General features: G+C 43.5%; 1 protein-coding gene across 3 annotated transcripts in view; it reads left to right on the forward strand.

Moving 5' to 3' along the window:
* The window catches only part of BCAS3 (BCAS3 microtubule associated cell migration factor), a 420,091-nt gene that overhangs the window by 187,865 nt on the left and 209,661 nt on the right, over window positions 1-22,565 (forward strand). For 2 of the 3 annotated variants that reach the window (XM_016203603.2, XM_087826254.1), the window contains 3 exons: window positions 531-631; window positions 3,162-3,358; window positions 5,502-5,599. In XM_016203603.2, coding sequence (XP_016059089.1) covers window positions 531-631; window positions 3,162-3,358; window positions 5,502-5,599 — 396 coding nt within the window. Of the gene's footprint in view, window positions 1-530; window positions 632-3,161; window positions 3,359-5,501; window positions 5,600-10,687; window positions 13,411-22,565 lie in introns of those variants that run through there. The other variant, XM_016203611.2, reaches the window with a different exon arrangement.

Below are 22,565 nucleotides of genomic sequence, written 5' to 3' on the forward strand. Positions count from 1 at the left end.
TAGAAACCTCAATAAATCATTGCCAAATTATGATTTTGCCTAAGCAAAGTTTCCTCTTTGTATGAGAAAGTAGGCTTTTTGTATTTTAAGCCTGTATCCTACAGGTGAAGGGGTTCTTAATGTGTTCAGTGGTTCATTTTTTTAAAAAAAATTTACTTACTGATTTTAGAGAGAGAAAGAAGGGGAGAGAGAGAGAGGGAGAGGAACACTGATTTGTTGTTTCACTTATTTGTGCATTCATTGGCTGAGTCTTGTGCCCTGACCCGGGCTTAAACCCACAACCTTGGCTTATCCAGACAATGCTCTAACCAGCTGAACTCCCCAGCCCAGGCTAAAGTGTACTCTTAATTGAAGATCTTTCTTACTTCTAAGAAATTAAGTTTTCTTTGCTCATCAGTTATTTGAATTACCTTTGTGCATTAAATGTCATGCTTTGTCTTATAAAGTACCACAGTATCCGGGATGGTTGTGCCCACACTCATTTTTCCCTTGCATGGATTGAAGTTGTTTATGTTTTCTTTTTCCTATAGTGGTTCCCCCTGGAAGTCCTGGGCCCATCACTCGGCACGGGTCCTATGACAGTTTAGCTTCTGACCACAGTGGACAGGAAGATGAAGAATGGCTTTCTCAGGTAAGACTCTGAAATGTTTGGCCTGTTGGAGTGAAAGAAAACAGGAATCCGTGGTCTGCTCTACTGTTGAATTTTAAAAATTATTTTCCGTAGAGGAAAGTGGAAAGAACTGGGACCTCTTTTTAGGGTTGCTGAAGACTAATTAATTGTCTTTCCATGTTAAGAATTTCTCATAAATGCTGTTGCAGGGATACATACACCTGTATTTTGTACACACACGTGTGTACATCAGCTTTCATACAGAGGGCATAAAACATACGTATCTTTCAAACAATCCAGTTATGTCCCTAGGACCTTGGATCTTAGATGGACACGTTGGATTAAAATGGGAATTGGCCTTGTTAAAACAGTGAAGCCGTTCAGCAGCCTCTGGGGTTTGTTTCGCGGGCCCAGTCCCGTTAGGCGAGGCCGGCTGTGTACCGCCCTGTCCCGGCGGGGCGACGGGGCGACGGGGCGACGGGGCGACGGCGCGATGGGGCGGGTTCCTTCCTGCGCTCACGCGGAGCTGCTTCCAGCGGCCTCGGGGCGGCCGTCCCCGCGCCAGGTGCGGCCGGCTTCACGGCTTCATCTCCGGGGCTTTGGAATAAAAGATAGTGGGAGGCCTCAAAATGAGGAGATCACGGGTGGCTCCTTCCGAGCGCTGCTCTGTCTGCCCGAGCTGACGGCAGCGGGAGCTGCGGCCGGTCTCGGTTTCCACCCCGCGGCCCGCGGCGCTCCTGCTCCTGGCGCCCCGAGAAACCCCCGGGAAGCTGGGCGCCGAGACGCGCTTTGCTTCTGGGCGACACGTTCCACGGGAAGCTCCCGAGGGGGTCAGAGCTCCCGTCCCTGGCGTACGGGGCGCCCTGCTGGAGAGCACAGTGCACGCGAGGAGGGGGGATTCTGGCAGAGGGACCGCTGCCTCCCGCGCCGTCCCCTGGGCGGAGGGCCCGCGCCGCGCGGTGGGCAGCGGGCGGCGGGCGGGGGGCAGCGGGCAGGGGGCAGCGGGCAGGGGGCAGGGGGCGGGGGCAGGGGGCGGGGGCAGGGGGCAGGGGGCAGGGGGCAGCGGGCAGGGGGCGGGGGCAGGGGGCAGGGGGCAGGGGGCAGCGGGCAGGGGGCAGGGGGCAGGGGGCAGCGGGCAGGGGGCGGGGGCAGGGGGCAGGGGGCAGGGGGCAGCGGGCAGCGGGCAGCAGGCAGCGGGCAGGGGCCACCGGGCAGCGGGCAGGCGCATCTGGCCCGCGCGGCCTCGCGCCGGGTCCCTTCCCCTCGGCCCGGGGCGCTGACGGCCTTGAGCTCCAAGCGCTCAGGCCCCGCTATCTGTGGCCTGATTTTCATCAGAAATCCCTGTCCTGAATCGGAGCCTGTCCCCCCTGAGCGCTGGGATCGGGAATATTGTTCCAAGAACGTGATGCGCTTTTCTTCCTGCCCTTTAGGACTTACAAACACAGAGCTGCTCTGTGCACCTGCTCAGTTATGTTTTGTTAAGAATTAATCACCGCGATCAGAGACATGTGATTAAATGTAGAGGAGCTGGGGGAAGAGGAAGGCACAGGGGAAGCCGGCTCCATAAAGCATGTTCACAGACATGCGTGTCGCAGTGACAAGGCCCCGAGGAAGAGTCTTTCACCAGAGGATTCCGGGGGTAGTCTCCTACTCCCGGGGCTCATTTGTAAAATTATATTTTCAAGTTTTACCCAGTGTCTTCTACTCTCCACTCTGTCTTTAAAATGTTTCATTTAATATTGGCAGCATTCCCAGCCCCCTCCATAGACTAAGCATGAAATTCATAAAGCATTTTGGTTTTACCACTTTGTGGACCTTAAACTACCTGTGTCACTGTTCATGGTAGTTGAGAAAACACTCTAAATAAGTAGTGGTATTTTGAAGACAAATCTAATTAAAGAAAACAGCATTTTCTTAATTTAAAAGTGGATTATGGGGTATTTTGAGGGCAGTATAGTAATTTTTGTAATATTTAATTGTGGAACTAAACAGGGCTTTGGGCATTGAAAATTATTTTGGATAATTCAAGAATAATTTCAGGCTTGTCATGAGCTTGGTCCTCAGTGAAGGAATTACTTTTAGTCTGTGGATTTTTAGGTGTAGTATTGAGGGCGTGCCCACAGAGTGGTAAGAACTGTCTAGAATGAATGAAGAGGTGGTCCATGGGGAGCTGATGCTAGCCATAGGAGACAGGACAGGCACCTGGCCCTTTTACTCTCATCTGATTTTTGTTTCGTATATGTGTGCATTTTATATGTGTTTGTGTATGTGTGTGTGTATTTACATATGTATGTATGTATGTGTGTGTCTATCTATCTATACACATACATACATGTGTATGCACAAAATGAAATTTTGTTTATTTATGTGAAAACTTGGAGGGAGGGATACAGTGAATTACCGCCTTTTGATTGTGGGTGTCCTGTTCCTCCTTCACTTGGTCGAAATGAGATTCTTAGAGAATGTTTGTGTTCAGAGACAGGACGGGGGGATTGTGAACGGCTCTCAGAGGTCGTAATACATTTGAGTCAAGGTTCCTAATCTGTTTCAGGTAGAGATTGTAACGCACACTGGACCCCACAGGCGTCTGTGGATGGGCCCACAGTTCCAGTTCAAAACCATCCATCCCTCAGGCCAGACCACAGTCATATCCTCCAGTTCGTCTGTGTTGCAGTCTCATGGTCCAAGTGATACTCCGCAGCCCCTTTTGGATTTTGATACGGATGATCTTGACCTCAACAGTCTCAGGTAAGAAATAAGAAGGAGGGGAGTCACGTGACTGGATTAATATGCTCACGTGTCAGGAGCATCTTAGGCAGTATGAACATTTCCCCTTGGAGCACAGTGTCGCGTTGCAGAATTCATGCTCTGTAATCTGTGATTCCTTATTGTCGCTGGAGATCTTATGTGGGATCTCGTTGTGTCCAATAAATATTTGGATTATATTTCACAAAATGTAATAGTCATTACACTTTTTAAAGCCATCCCATTTGTGTTGCCTGCCTCATATTTCTGACGGCCCACAGCCTGATGAGTCCCTCCTTTCCTGATCGTTTGATGTTTTTCATCTTTCAACTGAACTACATCTGTCCTAATCCTGCAGATTTCTTCTTTCAGGCTTTGAAAAGTTTTTGAATGAGAAAGTGTTGATATAAATTCACTTAGAGTTTATAATCTATATATATATTTTTCATCATATATATTCTCTGATCCCCACATGTAAGAGTCACAAGGTTTACAAAGTATGCTTTTTATTATTAGGGCGTGTTTTTAATGCAGCTGTAAACTTTTTAACTTTTGCCGTTCAGGTTTGCTCGGCAGTTTAACTTACTACATTTCCAAGTTGTATTACTCCATCAAATGGATTGTCCCTCCCCTCCCCTCCACTTCTTTCTTTCCTATAACAAATGCGCATATATTTAAAGTGTGCTTTCAATAACTACATACTCTTTTTCTGCAGCCCACACTTGGCATTTCAGGCTTCTGTAATCTGTCCCATGGTCCTTACCAACTTCTTTCCATCCAATATCCACTATGAACTCGCTGCTTCAGCCAGACGGTGCCCCTCGCGGCGCCTGCGTTTGCCATGCTCAGTCACAAGCCCAGGCTCTGCTTCCTCTAGCTCTGTGCTGAGAGGGCACTTCTTGCCCGCTGCATATGTGCACGCCCTGTCCCTGGTGCTGCTGCATCTTCTCCATCTCCTGCCGGCCCTTCGCCTGTCCTCCTCTTCCTCATTGTGGGCTCTTATCACCGCCTCCGTTTTCACACGTTAGTTTCCTGTGCATCAGTGGTGAATGTCCATGTGCTGGACCACACACCTTGTATTTCATGCTCTGTTTCTGCTCGATCCTAGAATAATGGTGATGTATGACTAATATTCAGCAAATACTTGTTGAATAAACAGATTTCCGAAGTGCCCGCATATGTTGTCATAACAAGTTTTTATTCTTCTACGTTGCTTGGGACGCCCAGACCATTTAGTCATACAGATATTTTATGTTCATAATATTAACCTAATGCAGCTAGAAAAAGAGCCTTGGTGCTTATAGATTTACCACGCGTAAGCAACTTGAAATCGTGTGTAGTGAATTGCCGTCCTGCTGAGACTCTAATTGATTCTTACGTGCTGGTGGGTAATTTTATGGAAGTAACTCAGATAGCAGTGATCCTAGCTAAACCTCTGGCAGTCACATCCCAAAAGTGTTGCTATCCTGTCACATATAAAATAACTTTCATTGAGGATTTCAAGGGAGTTAATACAGACTGACGAATCTCAGAGGGAAAGGGGCGGGGGCGACGGGAAGAGATTAACCAAAGAGCTTCCGTGCATCTATGCATAACCCATGGACAGAGCAGTGCTGTAGGCCTCGGGACGGGGCGGAGGTGGGGTAGAGGGGGCCCAAGGGGGAAAAGGGGGAATATCTGTAATACTTTGAACGATAAAGATGAATTTTAAAAAGTGTGTTCCTAGTGTTGCTGCCTTTTACAGAAGGCATTGCTAGCTATTGCGCTGTTCATGAATTAGAGGTTTTCTCAAAACTCTTTATATTTGCCCCTTGCAAAAGCCAAAGGTCTCCGTATAAAGTATTTTGTTTCCTCTCCCATTCTACTTCATTTGTTTCTCTACATTAACGTCAAGTATTCAATCCCTCACTTAAAATCTATTAAATAATACACAAAGAGAAGAGGGGGTCCGGAGTGTAGAAAATATTTGCTGTGCTTTCGCCTTGTGCAAGAATCAGGGACTGCAGCTCTCCTGTTTGTCTAATTTTAGAATGAATGGTTCTTTAATAGATTGGGCTAGTCCAGCATTCCTGATTTAAGGTCTGTTGTAGCAAGCGACAGTTTCGATGCCGGTAACATATGTGAATTAAATTAAATTGCGTTGCAGGATCCAGCCGGTGCGCTCTGACCCAGTCAGCATGCCAGGGTCATCCCGTCCCGTCTCTGACCGAAGGGGAATTTCCACCGTGATTGATGCTGCCTCAGGTAGAAAAACCACCTCCAAAGTGCTTATTGGGTAGTTCTGTGCATTTTTAAAAATTTCTTTTCTTGCTCAATGTAAAGAATGATAGTTTTTTTGCCTTTCTTTGTTTTGTTTTAGGATGTGTGTGCGTGTGTGTGTTTTGAAACGATACTACGCCTACATTTGTTGCTAAACAGTGCCGTGCATTTAAATATTGTTAAGGTTGGTGAATGATGCGGTGGAGTTGGCACTTGATTAAATGTAATGAACACAGTATTGAAGGCTACAGGGCCGATGACTGCTTTGCCTTTGATCTCTCAAATGTGGAGAAGCAACCTTGACAGAGAACGTAAATACAATATATGGATTCAATTTACTCAACCTGTTGAGTATCAAAGTGCCTGATCTGTGGAAGGAGAGAGTCCAAATGCTAAGGCTTAAACGGTTCTATTATTGAAAGCATAAAGTTTAGAAATTCATTAACTTAACTCTAGTCTATCTATCACAGTTATTAACTTCCTATCCTTGGAGCCGGGCCATGAATATGTATCATTAGTACCTGGAAGTCGGTCGGTGCCTTCCTTAGGTGATAGTTGCTACATCAGTATTGTAAAACTGTTTTCTGCCGGCTCTGCCAAATAGAGAGACTGTTTGTAATAATTTTCTCATCTCCAAGTGGAGCGATAAAGAAAGTAAGGACAGCGATGCTTTATGCTCGGGAGCAGCTGGGGAGCATCTGAAGATCGCGTACAGCAGGGTTTCATCAGAAGACGTCCCTTACAAGTAGAATTATTAAATACTTGGCATTAGTAAGACAGTTGAGTCAGAGAGGATTTTAATCTACAGCAATTTTAAAATCCCCGGAGACTGCTGATTTGATTGAGGCTTAAACTGTGAAGGAAAATGGAAACAAACACAGAACTGATTTGTGAAGGTCACTTTTCAAAGACCAAGGCTTCCGTTTCTGAGTCTGTCTCTGGGTGGATTTTGAAGTTTGAAAGCTGATGGCTTCTGTACAGTCTCTTGTCTCTCTGGGTTTTTTGGTCTGTGGGTTGCACCTTGTGTCCGATTGAGCTGTCCACAGCCAGGGCGGGGCTGGCCTTCGTTTTTCATGTAGACTCTTCCTTTGGGGGCTCACACTCGCTCTCGGATTTAGCATGGCAGCCACGCTGTCCCCTGGAAACGAGCGCAGACATGTCTCTCTCCTCGCTTCCCTGCGTTCAGGGAGATGTCGCGATAGGCGACTTCACCAGGAAATCTTCTTGGTCGTGTCCATCTGAGGATGCGAACAGATCCAGCCCATCTGGAGTTATCACTGGCAATTGGGAATCCTGGAAATGGTGTATTTTAACCGGAAGTCTTTTATTCAAGATTACGGTAGTAGACTGTGTTGGGGTTTGTTAAACATCCTAAACTGCCATATTATGACTGTTTTAGAGCCAAGTGACTAGCAACCAGCCACGTGAAATACGTGTTCCTAAAGCAGTTACCATGCATGTTATTAAAAGTTGCCCTACTCAGCGCTCTAGACTGAGGTAATAAAGCATTTATCATGCAGCACTGTCTCAGCTTTAGCGCTTGGTAAAGTTGTCTCATGCCACGAGAGCAACTTCAGTGTACTATTAGAACGCTAGTTTTGTTTAACTCCGTTGCGAGAAGAGTTTTAAAGTTGATGTTCGAATAAGGAATGAGATCTTTTCCCTTGACCCACTTACATGTCCATCAGAGACACGCTGTAGGAGTTTCTAGGGTATTTCTTGTTCCACGGCTCTGAGCTTCTGCCTGAAAGTGCCAATCTTTTGAGTAGAGAAAGGACTTCTTGGTGACCAAGCTAGATTGTTACTTTTCTAGGACTGTTTTCACTCCAGAAAGCCCTAGTTTCTTTCTGGAAGAAGCCAGAGCAATGACATGTGTGTGCTTTCTCTAACTATAAGCTAAAGGACCCCACAGGTGAGGAATTGGACTTCTCTGAATAATTCTCTGCCTCTCCAATGGCTTGGACCCCTACACATTTTTAAATGAGTGAATAGTGTTTTGTTGGGGAAACTTTTATCTACTTTATCTGATAGGAACACTGATATAACAAGACTTACTTTTCTGTTGGTATTTAACATGATAGAAGCTAAATGGTTTGGATCCTTTAGGAAAAGTTTATGGGAAAATTCTGTTCTAGATCCTTCTATTTAAAGGAGTCTGATAAGCTTTTGTAACTACTCCTGAACCAGGAAGCGCTTCCCTGATTACGACCCACACAGCGGAGTCGGCTGCTGCTGTGAACATGCTTGTTTGGCATTTCGATTTGCCTTTGCTTAGAGATGCGACCAGCGTGGCGCCTCCTCTGATGGGGCGTCATTGCCTTTTATTACCTTTGAGCAATTTGTACAGCAAAATGTATTATCTTTTTAATTGTTCCTGTGGCACATTTTGTAGCTCTCCCTCTATTTTAGTGACAGCTCTTGCTCTTTTCTGTCCAAACTAGTGGTGATAAAATTATTTTTCATGCAGTCACTTTCCAGAGTCATGGAATTTAAAAATTCATTGTGATATGATAACATCTTTGGATAATGGTACGAGTTTTCAAAGTGAAAATATTTCACTTAAACCATGGCTCTGCGTGTTATGTTTAGATAGCTGTGTGTTCATCTGGTCATGTTATTCTGTTGAAACTAAGAGAGATCAGCAGAGTTGTGCTACTTTTGCTAAGAAATATTTTTTTCACAATTTCTTGCTCATCTAGAATATCTGGGCTTCACTCCTTCCCATAGAACACATTTCCTAAGATATGTGGTTTTAAATTATTAACTTAGATCACTTAGGTGTAAACTCTATGCCTTTAGATACCTCTGAACCAGCTTCTTAGGGTCTCTCTATAAAAACGTGTGTTTTAGATTCAGCAGATTTATAACTGAGTAGGTGTTACTCCCGTAACATGTTTCATCTGATCTTGGCGATTCAAAAAGACACTCTCCTACCTAAGATCTTGCATTTAGATAATTGTGAGGTGTCCCCTTCTTGACTTTTACTGTTACCCGCAAGCTACCCAGGACCTGCGGGATTTGAAGGAGCTGCTCCGTTTCTGTGCCCAGCTAATGCGCATCACTGCCTGAACTGCGGGCAGCATTCCTAGGCAGAGCACTGCATCCGCTTCCCTACGTCTTTGCTCTGCACCTTCCTTTCGGTTAGGCACCTAAGAGTTTCTTCCCATTGCTTGTCCTTTATAACGTGTCCTCCTTTTGATATAGGTGTAGGACCCTGATGAGAAAGTGGAAAGATAGCTGTCAGTGTCCTGTTGAAACTTTGTTCCCCGCCTTGGTGACTGATGTTCTTGTTCCAAACCTTGTAGGCCGTACCCGTGGGATGACTTAGTAACAACTCTGGTTGCTTTTGAGTCACCCACCGGGAGAACCTCATAAGACCTGGTTTATCTGGTTTGTCTGTCCCGGTTTGTAGTTTTACTGTGGGAATTGATGTTTACCAAGAGAGAACACAAAGCAACTGAGATTGAAAAACAGATTTATTCCTGGCTCGTTTGACATCTTGGTCAGACCCTACTGAAGTAAGCGCTTTATAGAGGACAGTGTGACTAGCAGCGTGGGAGCAGCGTCAGGCGCAGTGCTGCGGAAGGGGACGCAGGAGACGGGAAATGGTGACATAAGGAAAACGAGCCCTTATCTGTGGCACAGGCTTCGTTACATAAGGTGCCGAGTGTTCCAGGGGCCTTTCAACAGGCAGGGACGGAGTTGCAGACCTGCTGTTTGCTGTTGTCCTTGACTCAAGAGAAATACGATTTTTGTTGTCCAATCGAAGGCATCTAAATAATTTCTATGAAATTCATTCCGGAGACAATTTTCTAGCACCCAGTTTTTACCAGTATGAAAATCATTTGTCTACTGAAGACAATGACTTAAAAATCCAAACTGGTTTGATTTGATTGATTTTACAGTCATTGTTTTTCCCTGCTTTTTGTTTTTGGCATTCAGTGCGTGAGACCCTTAATAAAACAGGTAACACTTATTATTAGAGATGTACGATGGGCCCGGGGCAGGCGACAGGGAGATTGTCCCGCAGGTGAGTGTCTGCCGAGGGGCCTCCTTGCGGAGCAGGCGCTTGCCCCACAGAGGAGCTCCTGGTGCAGGGAAGAGTTTTCCTGGCGAGCCTGTCTCACGGCACCCACAGTGGCCATCCCAGCCCGAGGCAGACAAGCTTAGTCACCGTATTTTAAAACCATCAGAGACTAAGGAGATGCTGGTGGTAAGAAACAAAGAGGCTTTTAAGAAACACCATTCATCGAGTCCACCGTGGTGAGGCCACCAAGCTCGGTTACTTTAAAACTGAAGCTGAGTGACAGAGGTGATGACGTTATAATCATGGCCTTGAACTTTGGCTAAAACCTCCAACAAGTTATCTTCACCTACCTCTCCATTCTTCTGCATCCATAAAAGGAATTTAAGTTTTCCTATGCAGAAATTTGTTTCACCTTTTTTCTTTCTTTTTTTTTGGCAGGGAGGTGTTCAAATTATTGCCTAAAATAATTTCCAGATATAAAGGCCATAATGTTCTTTAGAAGCACTGAAATATTTGAGTAAATGATGTGGTTTTCATTTAATAGAGTTCCAGATAGTCTTTGTGATTATAAGGTGTCGAAAACTGCAAGCATTCTTGTACCTTGGGTACAGAGCCTGTGTGGGATCAGTAAGAGGATTATGGATGGGGGTGGAATTAAAAGAAGGCTTAGTCCTGGCCTGTGAACAGACCCTCAGATGGGGGAGAGGAGGTCAGTAATTTTACTTTGACACTATTTATGCTTGAAACAGCCAGTAAATATTCAAACTCAGATATTAAAGTTGGCTTTTTTTATTTTATTAGGATTGAGCAAGTTTATGCATTATTTCAACTCTAATCTAGTGAACACCTATGGTCTGTATCAGATCAAAAATAAGTGTTAGAGATTAAGAACATAGAGAAAAGACCTACGGTCTGTACTGGACCAAAAATAAGTTTTAGAGATTAAGAACATAGAGGAAGACCTGCTGAGCCCATGAAGATTGGGCTGAGCCCGGCTCTCCTTCTGACTTAAACATCCCTCTCATTCTTCTCTCTAATATTTATAGGATGTTAGAAGATGAAATTCAAGTTAACAGTGTGGAAAAAGTTAGCTCAGCACAATTAAGAAAGAAATGATTGCCCCACTCGAAGATGAAGAAACTGTAAGCAGAAGTAGAAGAAGCTGTTGGGAAAGTTTTCTCTGATGACACATGGCTTCTTTGAATAAATCTTTGTGTCAACTAAAACCTTGCCTTTGCTTTCTCTATCGCAAGCACCAGCTCCCTGCCACGACTTCAGGGCTCTCCTGAGCACTGTCAGGAGGAACTGACGGAAGCCTCCCCACTGTTGACACTCCACGGCACCACATATTTACATGGGACTTTTTGACTAAAAGACCCCACTTTTCTTTCTTTGTACCTTTATTACTACATCTTTAATACAGGGCTGGACTGTTTATGTAGTCTGTTGCCTGAGACTGTGGTGGCAGAGGGACAATATTGGGGGCAGTATTAGAATTTGTTTAAGTCTGAACCGGGAATTCCATTTGTCTTAGTGACATTAGTGTCAAACTGTTAGTGCCACACTATTTTAAATTGTGTCCAGGAGCCTGAGAGGCTTAGGCTTATAGGTGTCATCTATAAACTTAGAAACAAACAGAAGAGCCTCTCTCCCTGGGATGTGGGAGCCTAGCGAGCAATTAGAGAGCAGCCTGGGACCTCACCCGGGCAGCCGGTCGGAACCAGAGCTCATGATGTTCCCCTGGATATTGTTGAGAACTGTCAGAGAAAAGCTAAAGCAAATAATCAAAGTGAAAATAATTGTTCCTGGGAAAAGCCTTGTGTTGGAAGCTAAGTGTAGTGGAAAGAAGAGTGGCTGGGAACTTTGGAATCGTTGGTTCTAGGCTCAGCTCTGCCTGTCACTGCCTCCTGGCATATTGCTTCAAAACCCACGGCTTTCTTCCATAAAAGGAGGGAATCCAAGTGGGCTATTTCCAGATTCCCTTCCAGCTTAAAAAACCGATAAGCGTGTGCTTTGGCTCACCTTTGAAGAATTTTATTTTATTTTTTTAAATCCTCACCTGAGAATGTGTTTCCACTGACTTTTAGAGAGAAAGGAAGGGGGAGAGAGAGAAAAAAACATCCATCTGTTGTCTCCCACACGCACCCGACCGGGGATGGAACCTGCAACCTTTTGGGGTACGGGCGATGCCCCAACCAGCTGAGCCATCGGCCAGGGCTCACGTTTGAAGAATTTTTTTAAAATTAGGGTATGATTTAGATATAACGAACATGCATGTGTTTTAATCATACAGCTTGAATTTTATAATCACCACTCAGATAAAAATTAGAATATCTATATTTTCTAGAAAGTTCCCTCTGCCCCTTCCAGCCTCTGACTTAGAGATTACCACCCTGACTTTTATCATCCTAGATTGGCTTTGTGCATATTGAACTTCATGTAAATGAAATCATTCTGTACCCCCCTTTTTGTGTCTGGCTTCTTTTACTCAACGTTTTGGAGACTCATCCAGGTGTGACGTGTGTCACTAGTTCATTTTTAAAAACACTGCAGTGTCGTATGCATATAAGACAGTTTCTGTGCCCGTTATCCGGTTATTTTCAGCTGGGGGCTTATTATGAATAAAGCTGCTTTAAACTTTCCTGTACAAATCTTTTATTTTTTTGCCTTACATGCCCGCATGTCCTAGGGGCATGAGCCTGGGACTGGAAGTGTTGCCTCGCCCGGTAGGCCTGCGTTTAGCTCGGTTGGGAGGTGCCTAGAGAGGCTCCCGGAGCCTGCACTCAGCAGCGGGTGGGAGCCGTGCTGGGGAATGGAAACTGCTCTGTAACTTGCTTTTCTCGGATGGCTACTGACTGAGCTCCCTGAACACAGGGCGGGCAAAGGAGGTTCATAGCGTGAGTGTGCCAAGCACAGAGTTTATTCCTGTACTATTAGTTATTAATTACCGTATTTTCCACACAAGCAGCCCTAAGCCTGCTTGTGCCCCGCCCTGTGTACTCACCCCTCATTGAATGTCTTCTTTTGAAATGACCTTGTGAAATCTCTCACTGATTTTCATTGGGTCTGTTGGCTGTTTGAATTTCAGGGCTTCTTTCCGTGTTCTGGGTGCGGGTCTTTTATCAGGTGTTTTGAAAATATTTTCTTTCGTTTTATTGCCTTTTCACTTGGTGTTTTTGACAAACAGAAGCCCAATTTTTTCGTTGTTTTTCCTTTTACATTTTGCACAAAATTTTTCTCCCCTTTCTCCTGGTCTCGGAGGGATGCTTTTCTCTAGTAATTGTATCATTTCAGCCTTTGTGTTTACACCTCTGATCCTTTTCAAGTTACTTTTTATTCTGCTAGGAGGCCAGGATCAAGGGTTAGTCTCTTCCATACGGATCCCGTTTGCTCCGGCACCGGGTTTCAAAGAGACCTGCCGGTCCCCCAGCGCATGTCAGTGTTGCCTTTTTAAAAAAAAAATCATATTTTTTTTCTGGACTCTCTGTTTGGCCCCATTGATTTATATTGTCCTTACACCATTATCATACTATTTTAATTGCTGTAGCTTTTTAGTAAGTTTTGAAATCCCACAGTTTACTGTCTCCGCTTTTGTGTTTCATCTTGGCTGTCCTGAGTCCCTCGCACTCCCCCCACGCATAGGTGCACATCCAGCAGTTCACCGAGTGGTCGGGGCGCCTGGGGACGTCCCCAAGACACTCTCAGGCAGTCTGCTCGGAAATGATTTTTGTAATAACATGAAGTTATTATTTGCTCCTTAAAAAGACTGTGCTGCCGTGGTGAGCCGGTGCCGAGCAGCGGCGGGGGGCGGGTGGGGGCGGGTGGGGCCCCGGCGCAGTGGGCGCTGCTCACGGGCTCAGAGAAAAGCTAGGCTTCCTTAAGGGCGTCTTTGATACAATGAAAATTGTGACATTTATTACATTACAAAAGCTTTTTAAGAATTTAAAATTTAATAAATTAGTTTTACTAAGTTTTGTCGCGTGCGCACCTCTAATATTCTGCACGTCACAGTGCATGACAGTTGTCCTGAGCAAAGGCACTTGAACGATGGCTGCGGATTGACCCAGCAACCATCGTACCTCAAGGGACAAAACTGTTTACCAGACATGGGTGTTCCGCAGGCATTTTCTCAGAAGTGAACGAAGCAAGCCAGGCACTTCAAAGAGAGGAGCGCACATGTTTATTACCGATGATAAAATTCTAGCCTTTAATCGAAAGTTGGAAATTTGAAAACCACGTATACACCTGTATCTTCCAGTGTCTGCTTCACAGATTTCTAATATTTAAAGACACTTCTGATGGTGATATTAACTAGATTGACATTTTTATGTCACATGATAAAATAAATCAACATTTGGAAGATCTGCAATATTTTCCAAATGACCAATTTTATGGTATTACAAAATTATGTGTGGGGAACGGACTCATTCCAAGGGTAAGGTCAGAAAAAGGATTTTCATATAAGAGAGGACAAGAGTTCATTGATAGGGTGTCAGGAATCATTGGAACTAACTTGTGAAAGTGTCATATTCAAGAAAAATATCCCCAGAACCCGAAGAGGTTCAGAATCTGAATAGGCCCCAGCCTTTGCCAGGTGCATTTTTGAGTGAGGCCGGCTTCCTCACATACTCCACCAGAACAACGGATCGCGACAGGCGGGGTGCACAGCTGATAGCAGGATCTGCCTGTTGTCTGTTGCAAAGTTTGCTATCCCAAAAGTAAAAATGTCATTTGTGTTAATACATGAAGGGATTCCTGTTGTTTTTCAATGAGTTAAAAAGTTCTCAATGTTGATAGATATAATGCACATAAACCAAAACTCTTTGGAAGAATTGACATCTTATAATTATTAAATCTGCCAATACATGAACCTTTTATAGCTATCCATGTATTTAGCCTTCTTTAATTTCTCCTAATATTTGTTAAGTTTCGATGTAGAAGTCTGAAACATATTTTGTACAATTTATTTCAGTGATTTGGTGTTGTTATAGTGCATTTTATTTCATCTTTCAGGTTTTTTATAGTATATAGAATGCAGCATTTTTTTGCCTGTTGAAGTTGTATCAGAAACCTTTCTAAATTCATGTATTAATTCTGGTAGATTCCTTTGAATTGTCTGCTATGCAATCATGTTATCTGCAAAATAAAGATGGTTTTATTTCTTTCCGATCTTTTTATCCTTTATTTCTTTTTACCCCTTATTATACTTGCTTAGACCCCTAGCACAATGTTGACTAGAAATAATATCGAACATTCTTGTCTTCTTAATTTTAGAGGGAAGCTTTTAATATTTCACTGTCAAATAATATATTAGATATAGGTTTTTGTAATGAAAATGGTCATTTCTATATTGTATCATTCTTATATTGGAACTTCTACACCCTTATATTGTATCATTTCTTTATTAGAATGAGGAAAATATTGACAAAATCCATAAAAGAACCAAACTGACATTCTAAACCTTAAATAATTCATTGAATGGGCTTAACAGCTGACTGAATGCCGAAGGAGAAAAGATCAGAGACTCAAAAACAAGTCAAAAATTATCAAAACTGAAGCAGAGACAGAAGAAAATAATGAAATAAAATAGAACTCAGTGTGAGAAGCATGGGGGTTAATATTAAACTGTCCAGCATGCGCAACTGTTACACATGGGTGACAGGAAGGCAAGAATAGGGCAATGAAGGGAAGCGCTGAGAATTTCCCAGCATTAATTAAAGATATCAACCCAGAGTTTCAAGAAGCTCAGTGTACCCCAAGTAGGATAAACACTAAGAAAACCACACCTAGGCATATCGGGGTCAAACTGTTGAAGCCTAAAAACCACGAAGCGATTTTAATAATCATGTGTGCTCTTTGTTAGGGTCATACTTGGGTGACGATTTAGAGCTTTGACACCATTCGGGTGATTTTTAAGTTTCTCTGGCAGCATGAGATCCCTGTCTCCCAGTGATCTGTGAGGAATCATCAGGATATTTGTTTTAAGAAAACAAGTAAAAGATATGGGAGACCAATATTTATTGATAAACAGATATCTGTAAATGTCTATGTGGTCAACACTGTGCTAGGTGTTTTCACATGGCTCTTCTCATTTAATCATATTTAATTGTGATCACAGGCCCATTTCAGAAATAGGCAAAGAGTGGGACCTAATACACCCAGCTCCTGATACTTAGACTTACTTAAAGTGCATTATGGTGACACCTCAGATAAGTCCCGACCTCTTTTTACCCTGCCTGATCAAATATTCATTTCAGAACACTGCATGCTGAAATGAGCCACGTGGGAGTTAAAGAGAATCAGCTATTCAGGTGGTGAAAATGTGTGAATGCAGCTGGCAGAGGAAGTTCCAGTAGGATGAATTCCCAGCTTGTCCTTGTTGCTTCAGGCAACAACTGACAGGCCTGACTGGTCATTGGCTTTCCATTTCTGGCATTGATAGGACTGAAAATTCTTAGTGTCACAGATACTTAAAAGCCGTCCCTGTTATAGTGGATACAAACAGCGCTGGAGGCTCCTTTCTGCAGAGATGTAATCAATATGGTCTAGAGTTCCTGACCTGAACCTATAATTATCTGGACGTTATAAAGGTAGCTTGTTGTTACAGAAAATGCTTATCTTCAGAACTTTGGGGCCAAGCTGTGAATGGGCAGAAGAAAAATAGAGGCTTTGTCCCTCTTTCTATACTTGACAGTATTTTGAGGGCTATCATCCTAATCACAGAATGGTATTCTTATAGGATTAGAACATTGTAGCTTTAGGATTTGGGGTGCTGACGTCTAAATCTCACCTCCGAGGCTATCCTGATACCTGGCGAAAGTTGGGACTTGAATGTTATGCAGCTTCTGGTTGGGATTTTTTGAATACCAAAATAGAATTTCTTTTCATTGATCCAAATACCTGGATCGGAAGTATAGCTTAAATAATAACACATTTGAGTTTGATTTTTCCCCCTGTAGCTAAGTGTATGCTGAGAAAAGAAATAGGGTAAGCAGGTGTCAGTGGCACCCATGATCCATGGACAAGAGTGAACAGAAGGAGATGACATTGGTAGCAATTCTTAAGTCACTATTTTTACCAGTACATTTATGTATATTTTTATTGAGATTAATCTGCCACCTAAAAATAGTAAGAATGCAGGCATAAAGTGATTTAACAGTAGATGTGGATCTTGATGGCTCTGTCACTACTTGGCTTAAGATGGCGTTATTATTGGATTACCCTATGGGTAGGATGCTGTGATAAGAGGGGGAATAGAGGGCTCTTTGAGAACAAGGGCTGTCTTTGTATTTCCACATGCCTGGTAGTGGTGCCTGCCAGCAGATAATCAATATTTGTTGCATTGTTGATTTCTCATAAAAATAAGACTTTAAGTATGCCATAAAGTGATTAAAATTTAACAATGCTGTATCTTTATATCTTCATTCCCTCACTTAAACCTAGAAAACCTAATCTTGACCTAGAGTCTTTTCTTAGGGTTGCCCTTATGTTTACGACCGTATCCCTTGGTTTGGGCCCTTGGTAAACTGTGTGATGAGTTGAACTATTTTGCAGAGCATTTCAGATGATCTTTTATGTTAATTTTTAAAAGCATTATTGTTTTAAAGTAGTATGTTTCTCATCTTTGATAGCTTTTATATAACCAGATAATAAAAATAAAAGAATTATGACCCTCAACTCAATTGTGCTTTGGTCTTAGGCTACCATGGAAATTTGTGTTTGAAGGTTTATCTTTATAAAGATTAACTGGAGCGAATTCCTGCTTTCTGGGATCCGTTGTCAAGCCTGGCAAACTTCCACTGAAAGGAATGGGCTTGCTTTTGTCTCTGGTCACACTAGGCTGACTTTGTGACATATCCCTGTATGGATATTCGGGGCTGCCTTTTAAGCTTGCCCATCTTAGACGTGGGCGCAGGATATTGGCATATGGGGATGTGACCTTACTTCCACGAAGCCAGAAAGTTATGTTGAAGAACTGCCACCAGTGGTAATGACATTGGCTCTAGGCAGCCCCATGGGACATGGTCCCTCGAGTCTTAAACCTGTCTTATTTTGGTGTGCTAAGAATATTGGAAAGACTACAGTTACTCTGTGAATTCTCAGTGTGAAGATTATAGAAAATACCAAAAGTTGCACTTGAAACTTTAATAACCTCTGAGTTAGTAATCCCTTCTGTAGATGAGTTTATATAGTTTTCAAATAAAGAATGACCCGGCCAGGCGTGGCTCAGGGGTTGAGCATCAACCTAGGATCCAGGAGATCAAGGTTTGATTCCCAGTTGGGGCACATGTCCGGGTTGTGGGCTCGATCCCCAGTGGGGGGCATGCAGGAGGCAGCCGATCAATGTCTCTCTCACCATTGATGTTTCTCTCTCCCTCTCCCTTCCTCTCTCTGAAATCAATAAAGACATATAAAAAATAAAAATAAAGCATGCTTGCATGATTGGGAAGAGAAAAGACTCCTTTACCCTCTGTTTCTCTCTCCCTGAAGAGGACACTTACAGCATCCACAGTAATCCCTTGACTTCCTCTTAGCCAGCTGACTTCTCCAGTGTCAGAAATTGGTAGCCGTGAGTGAAGACCTCTAATCAGTGTTTTTATAGCCAGGTAGGGTCCCAGTTCCTGAATCAGAGAGCCCAAGCCAGAGCGATCTTAGTAGACTTTTGGTTTGGTTGCCTGAAACTTTTCATTTGCCTTGAAACCTGTTCCTAATTTTACTCTTTATTCCAATACACCCCCATCGATTCAATTAATTGCTTTCCCCCCTGTTCTTAAACTTTTACTGTTGTGTTTATCACCTCATATTAAAGTTAGTTGGGAGCCATTTCCCATTTTAGACTGTGAACTCATCTTTGCACTCCCCCCTGCACCCTGAATGGTTCTCACACATAATAGGCACTCAATAAATGTTAATGAATTCAACATTTCAGCGTGGGATATTGAAACCAAATTTTCGCACTTGACTAGAGATAGTAGTTGCCTCCTCGGAGTGCGTGGCGAGGGAACAGAGCGAGGAGACCTCTTTCCCCTGCAGTCTTTTAGAACATGTGGATGTATTACCCACGCAAAACAGGAACGAAGCTCTCTTAACACCTAATGTAATATTTTAGATTTTGACAGGTTATTATTGCAAGTTATTATTGCTTATTTATTTGTTTATACAAATAAAGAAGCTGAGGTTAAAGGATGTTAAGTAACTTGTCTATTGTCACATAGCTAGTAGGTGGTAAACATAGATATGACTCTGTGAAAGCTCTTTTTCCAGGGCATTGAACATCCTGTTGAGCAGCCTGGCCTACCTTGGTGATGTCTTACAATCAGCCGGCAGCAGGGTGTATCTGATGTAGGAGCCATCCCTATTTATTCTTTATATCACATAATAATTAATATGTGTGTTGTAGAAGTCATGAAAGCACCAGCACTCGAGTGGCTCGTGTTTTAGGGGGCCGCTGACAGAGCCTCTGTGGTGAGGTTTTGATGACTGGAGACTGTGGCGCTCGTGGCTCCCCCAGATACCTCCGCAGCTCGCAGACTCTTACCCTTCCAGCAGAAACGTTTATTTTCAGCGCGGAAGCCACTCTCAACCAGGCAGTGTTTTCTCAAGCTGAAAAAAGGCTTTCACTGAAGAATGGGCATCGCCCAGGGCTGCGTTTCCTTTCCCTCTGCTTGTGGGGAAATGCAAACTAAAGGGGTACTGGTGCTTGAATATTTGGGGGCTGGGAGAGGGTGGCAAAGGGATTATATTTCTCTTAGAAATATGGTTAATTGCTTTTTCAAAGTATGGATTAAAGCACAGAAGAAGCCAAAAAAGGCCTGATTCCGAATGGCCCTGGCACCTTGACCTCTGTCACGGCCCAGCACGCGAGTGGGGATCCCCAGTGGATCTTCGTGCGGCGCACCGTGTAGTGCCATCGAGATCTAAGAGCTCTTAGCTGCTTAGAAACTTCTAAGAGCTGTTCGAGCCCCATCCACCTGGCTTGTGTTTTTATATGTTAAAGTTACTGTTTTCTTTCTTTTTTCTTTGTTTTTGTACAGTTTTACTCAGAAATACATCTCCACCTCAAACTCTGAATAATAATAATTGAGTTTTCAATAAACTTAAAAAGAAGAGCCCAGATATAAAGTATACCTGATAGGTTTTTTTCCTAAATATATCTTTATTATTTCAGAGAGAGGAAGGGAGAGGGAGAGATAGAAGCATCAGTGATGAGAGAGTCATTGATCGGCTGCCTCCTGCACGCCCCCTACTGGGATCGAGCCCGCAACTGGGGCATGTGCCCTGACCAGGATTTGAACCGTGATCTCCTGGATCCTAGGTCGATGCCCAGCGGCTGAGCCATGCCGACTGGGCCTGATAAATAGTTTTGCTTTTCTTGTCTATTTATACTCAGGGCCTATGGGGTCTTGAACTGGCCCATTTTATGTCTCTCTTTCATCTGCAAAATGATAACTTAATTTTGCCTTCTATTTGGTTGATATGATCAAAATACTAACAAATTAAAGGGCCGGGGTGATATTTCTGTCAGCTCCTGCTATTGATGGTGGAGTTTTTACCGTAGTTTGCTTTAACACTGTGGCTATTGCACATAAATTACCCTCTTTACTCTTCACAAAAATCCTATGTTTTTTTTTATTTTTCAGAATAAGGAGATTATACATACACACATACATATACTCCTCCTCACTTTGACAGTGCCACCCGAATTTGTTTGCCATGAACCTTTTAATATAGATCTTTATTGAAATACATATTTGATAAATGCATTTTTAGAATAGCAGAAGGTGTGGAACAGAAGTGCACAGGCCTAGTGATCCAATGTATGTTCATTTCTGTTTCTGTAGCTGACCAGGTATATGACCTTGAGTCTCTTTGTCCTTAAGAGTAGGGAAACACCTGTCTCTTAGGTTGTGAAAATTAATAGTTATATAGCTTCTGACCACAGTCCAGGTGCAAAACAAGGACTCATTAAATGTTAGTTCACTTTTTGTTGCTTTATTTCAATAACATAATAGGTTTTCCTGTGTCCCCACGTTTTTTTTGCTTTGTAAGTATATTATGTTTATTACTCATGACCACCCTGTGGAGAACGGCCACACTGTTGGCCTCATTTATAACTGAGGAATCAGACTTGGGAAAGTGGTAGGGCCCAGCTTGGAGCCAGGCAGCCTCATTCCAGGTCTTGCATTCATAACTAAGACCTGACTTTCTCTGAGGATATTTTCTAGTAGATGAGATCCTGATACTTCAGGCAATGGTCTGAATCCCAGCAATTAGTATCCCGCCCCTTCCTTCTCTACCATTCGGTTTTTCTATTCTTAGATTTTGACAGTATGATACTTCCCGACCCTCGGTTGATTTCTACAGTCAGTCTGTTAGATTAGATGTTCAAAGACCCCGCTGATTCGAAAATCTGTGGTCCTGTACTGAACGTTTGGCTGCGTCTGCGGTGCGTAAGGCAGCTCCGACAGGCCTTTGAAGGAAAGGTCATCATCACTGTGGCGTAATGAGAAATACGCTGACTTCTAGACTGAGCCCAAGTTAACCATTTCATAGGGTTTTTAGCGGGGACTACAGAACGGGCATTAGCTCCTCTAGCTTATCTTTAAAAAGAAGAACCTCAAACTAGTTTGTTTTTTCATGTAAGTACAGTTTGCTCAGACTACAAAAGATGAAGGGGAGCCTGGGTTTGCCAGAGGGGCCGCCATTCTCCTGAGCCTGTTCACTGGCTGTTTACGTTTGTTTTTGACTCTGTCTTGGTATGTCTTTGTCTCTCTTTCCCCCTTTCCCCCGCTGTCTCTGTTTTAGTCTGTCTTCTGTTTCTGTTTCTCCCTCCTAGCTTCTAGTTTTCTATTTTGATAATTCTCTTTTACATCTGTAAGTGAAAGACTCTTCCAAGGATGCTGACGATGCCATTATTTTTATAACGCTCCTTATATGCACAGGAGGTTTTCGCAGGGCTATAAAACTGGTCCTTGGCAGACATCTGGCAGATAGTTTTTAGCCTGGGTGAGACTTTTCTTTGGGATCATGAAAGTGTTGGGGCGTCACTGCCCTCCACTCTCCCTTCTCCAAGTCTGACATTAGTGGTTTCAGCTCTGTTGACCCTTCTTTAAACCAAAGCTTTATGGCCTACTAGAGCATCGTGTGGATTTTTTTTATGATATGGTGGAGGGAAAGAAAAAACTCCTCTAAAGTTACAAATGGTTTCATTGACCAAAATGACTATTTCCCTTGGAAAGTTTTGTCATTTCTTTAAAATTTCCAGGAGTTGGGTGGGCTTGATAGCCTCCTTCCCCCTCCGGCTCCCCGCCCGCGCCCCTGTTGGCAGCGATGCCGAGAGTTTTAAGCATAATTCCAGGCTTCGGGGAGACAAATTGTTGACCAAGGAGTAACCAAGACACACTTTTCTGCTGTTATTTTAAAGAAACTTTTCCGTCAAAATGGAAGTAAGGACAACACATTACGGGCTTGTTTTCGACAGCTTCATTTGGAAAACGTGGGGCACGTGCTTTGAAACGTTCGTGATCGCTATGTCAGGCCACCTTGGGGGTCTGAGATCTGGGCTTTTCACATCTACACTTAATATCATACTTCATCGTTTATTGGGTCCGAGAAGAGTCTCATTTCCTGAGGATCTCTGTCGGGGCCTTCAGCCCCAGCTCAGGCATCACATGACGCCTTGTGGGAGACTCTGCCCTGCCCTACCTGTTCGTGCTTCGTTAAAGGACTTTAGCTAAGCCTCCCCTCCCCAAGGGTATCTTAAGGCTTTAATGAAGTGAAAATATTTGCCCTCTCCATAAAAAATAATGCTTAAAACTTTTAGCTTATGTTTTGCTTATCAGAGTCACTTTGCCCAGCCGTGGAGCAGAGAGCTTTTAATGTGAGCTTCTAACAGGTAGAGAAAGAACCACTGTAGAAATTTCA

This window comes from Miniopterus natalensis, chromosome 17 (assembly GCF_054644295.1).
Source record: "Miniopterus natalensis isolate mMinNat1 chromosome 17, mMinNat1.hap1, whole genome shotgun sequence".
Taxonomy (NCBI): domain Eukaryota; kingdom Metazoa; phylum Chordata; class Mammalia; order Chiroptera; family Miniopteridae; genus Miniopterus; species Miniopterus natalensis.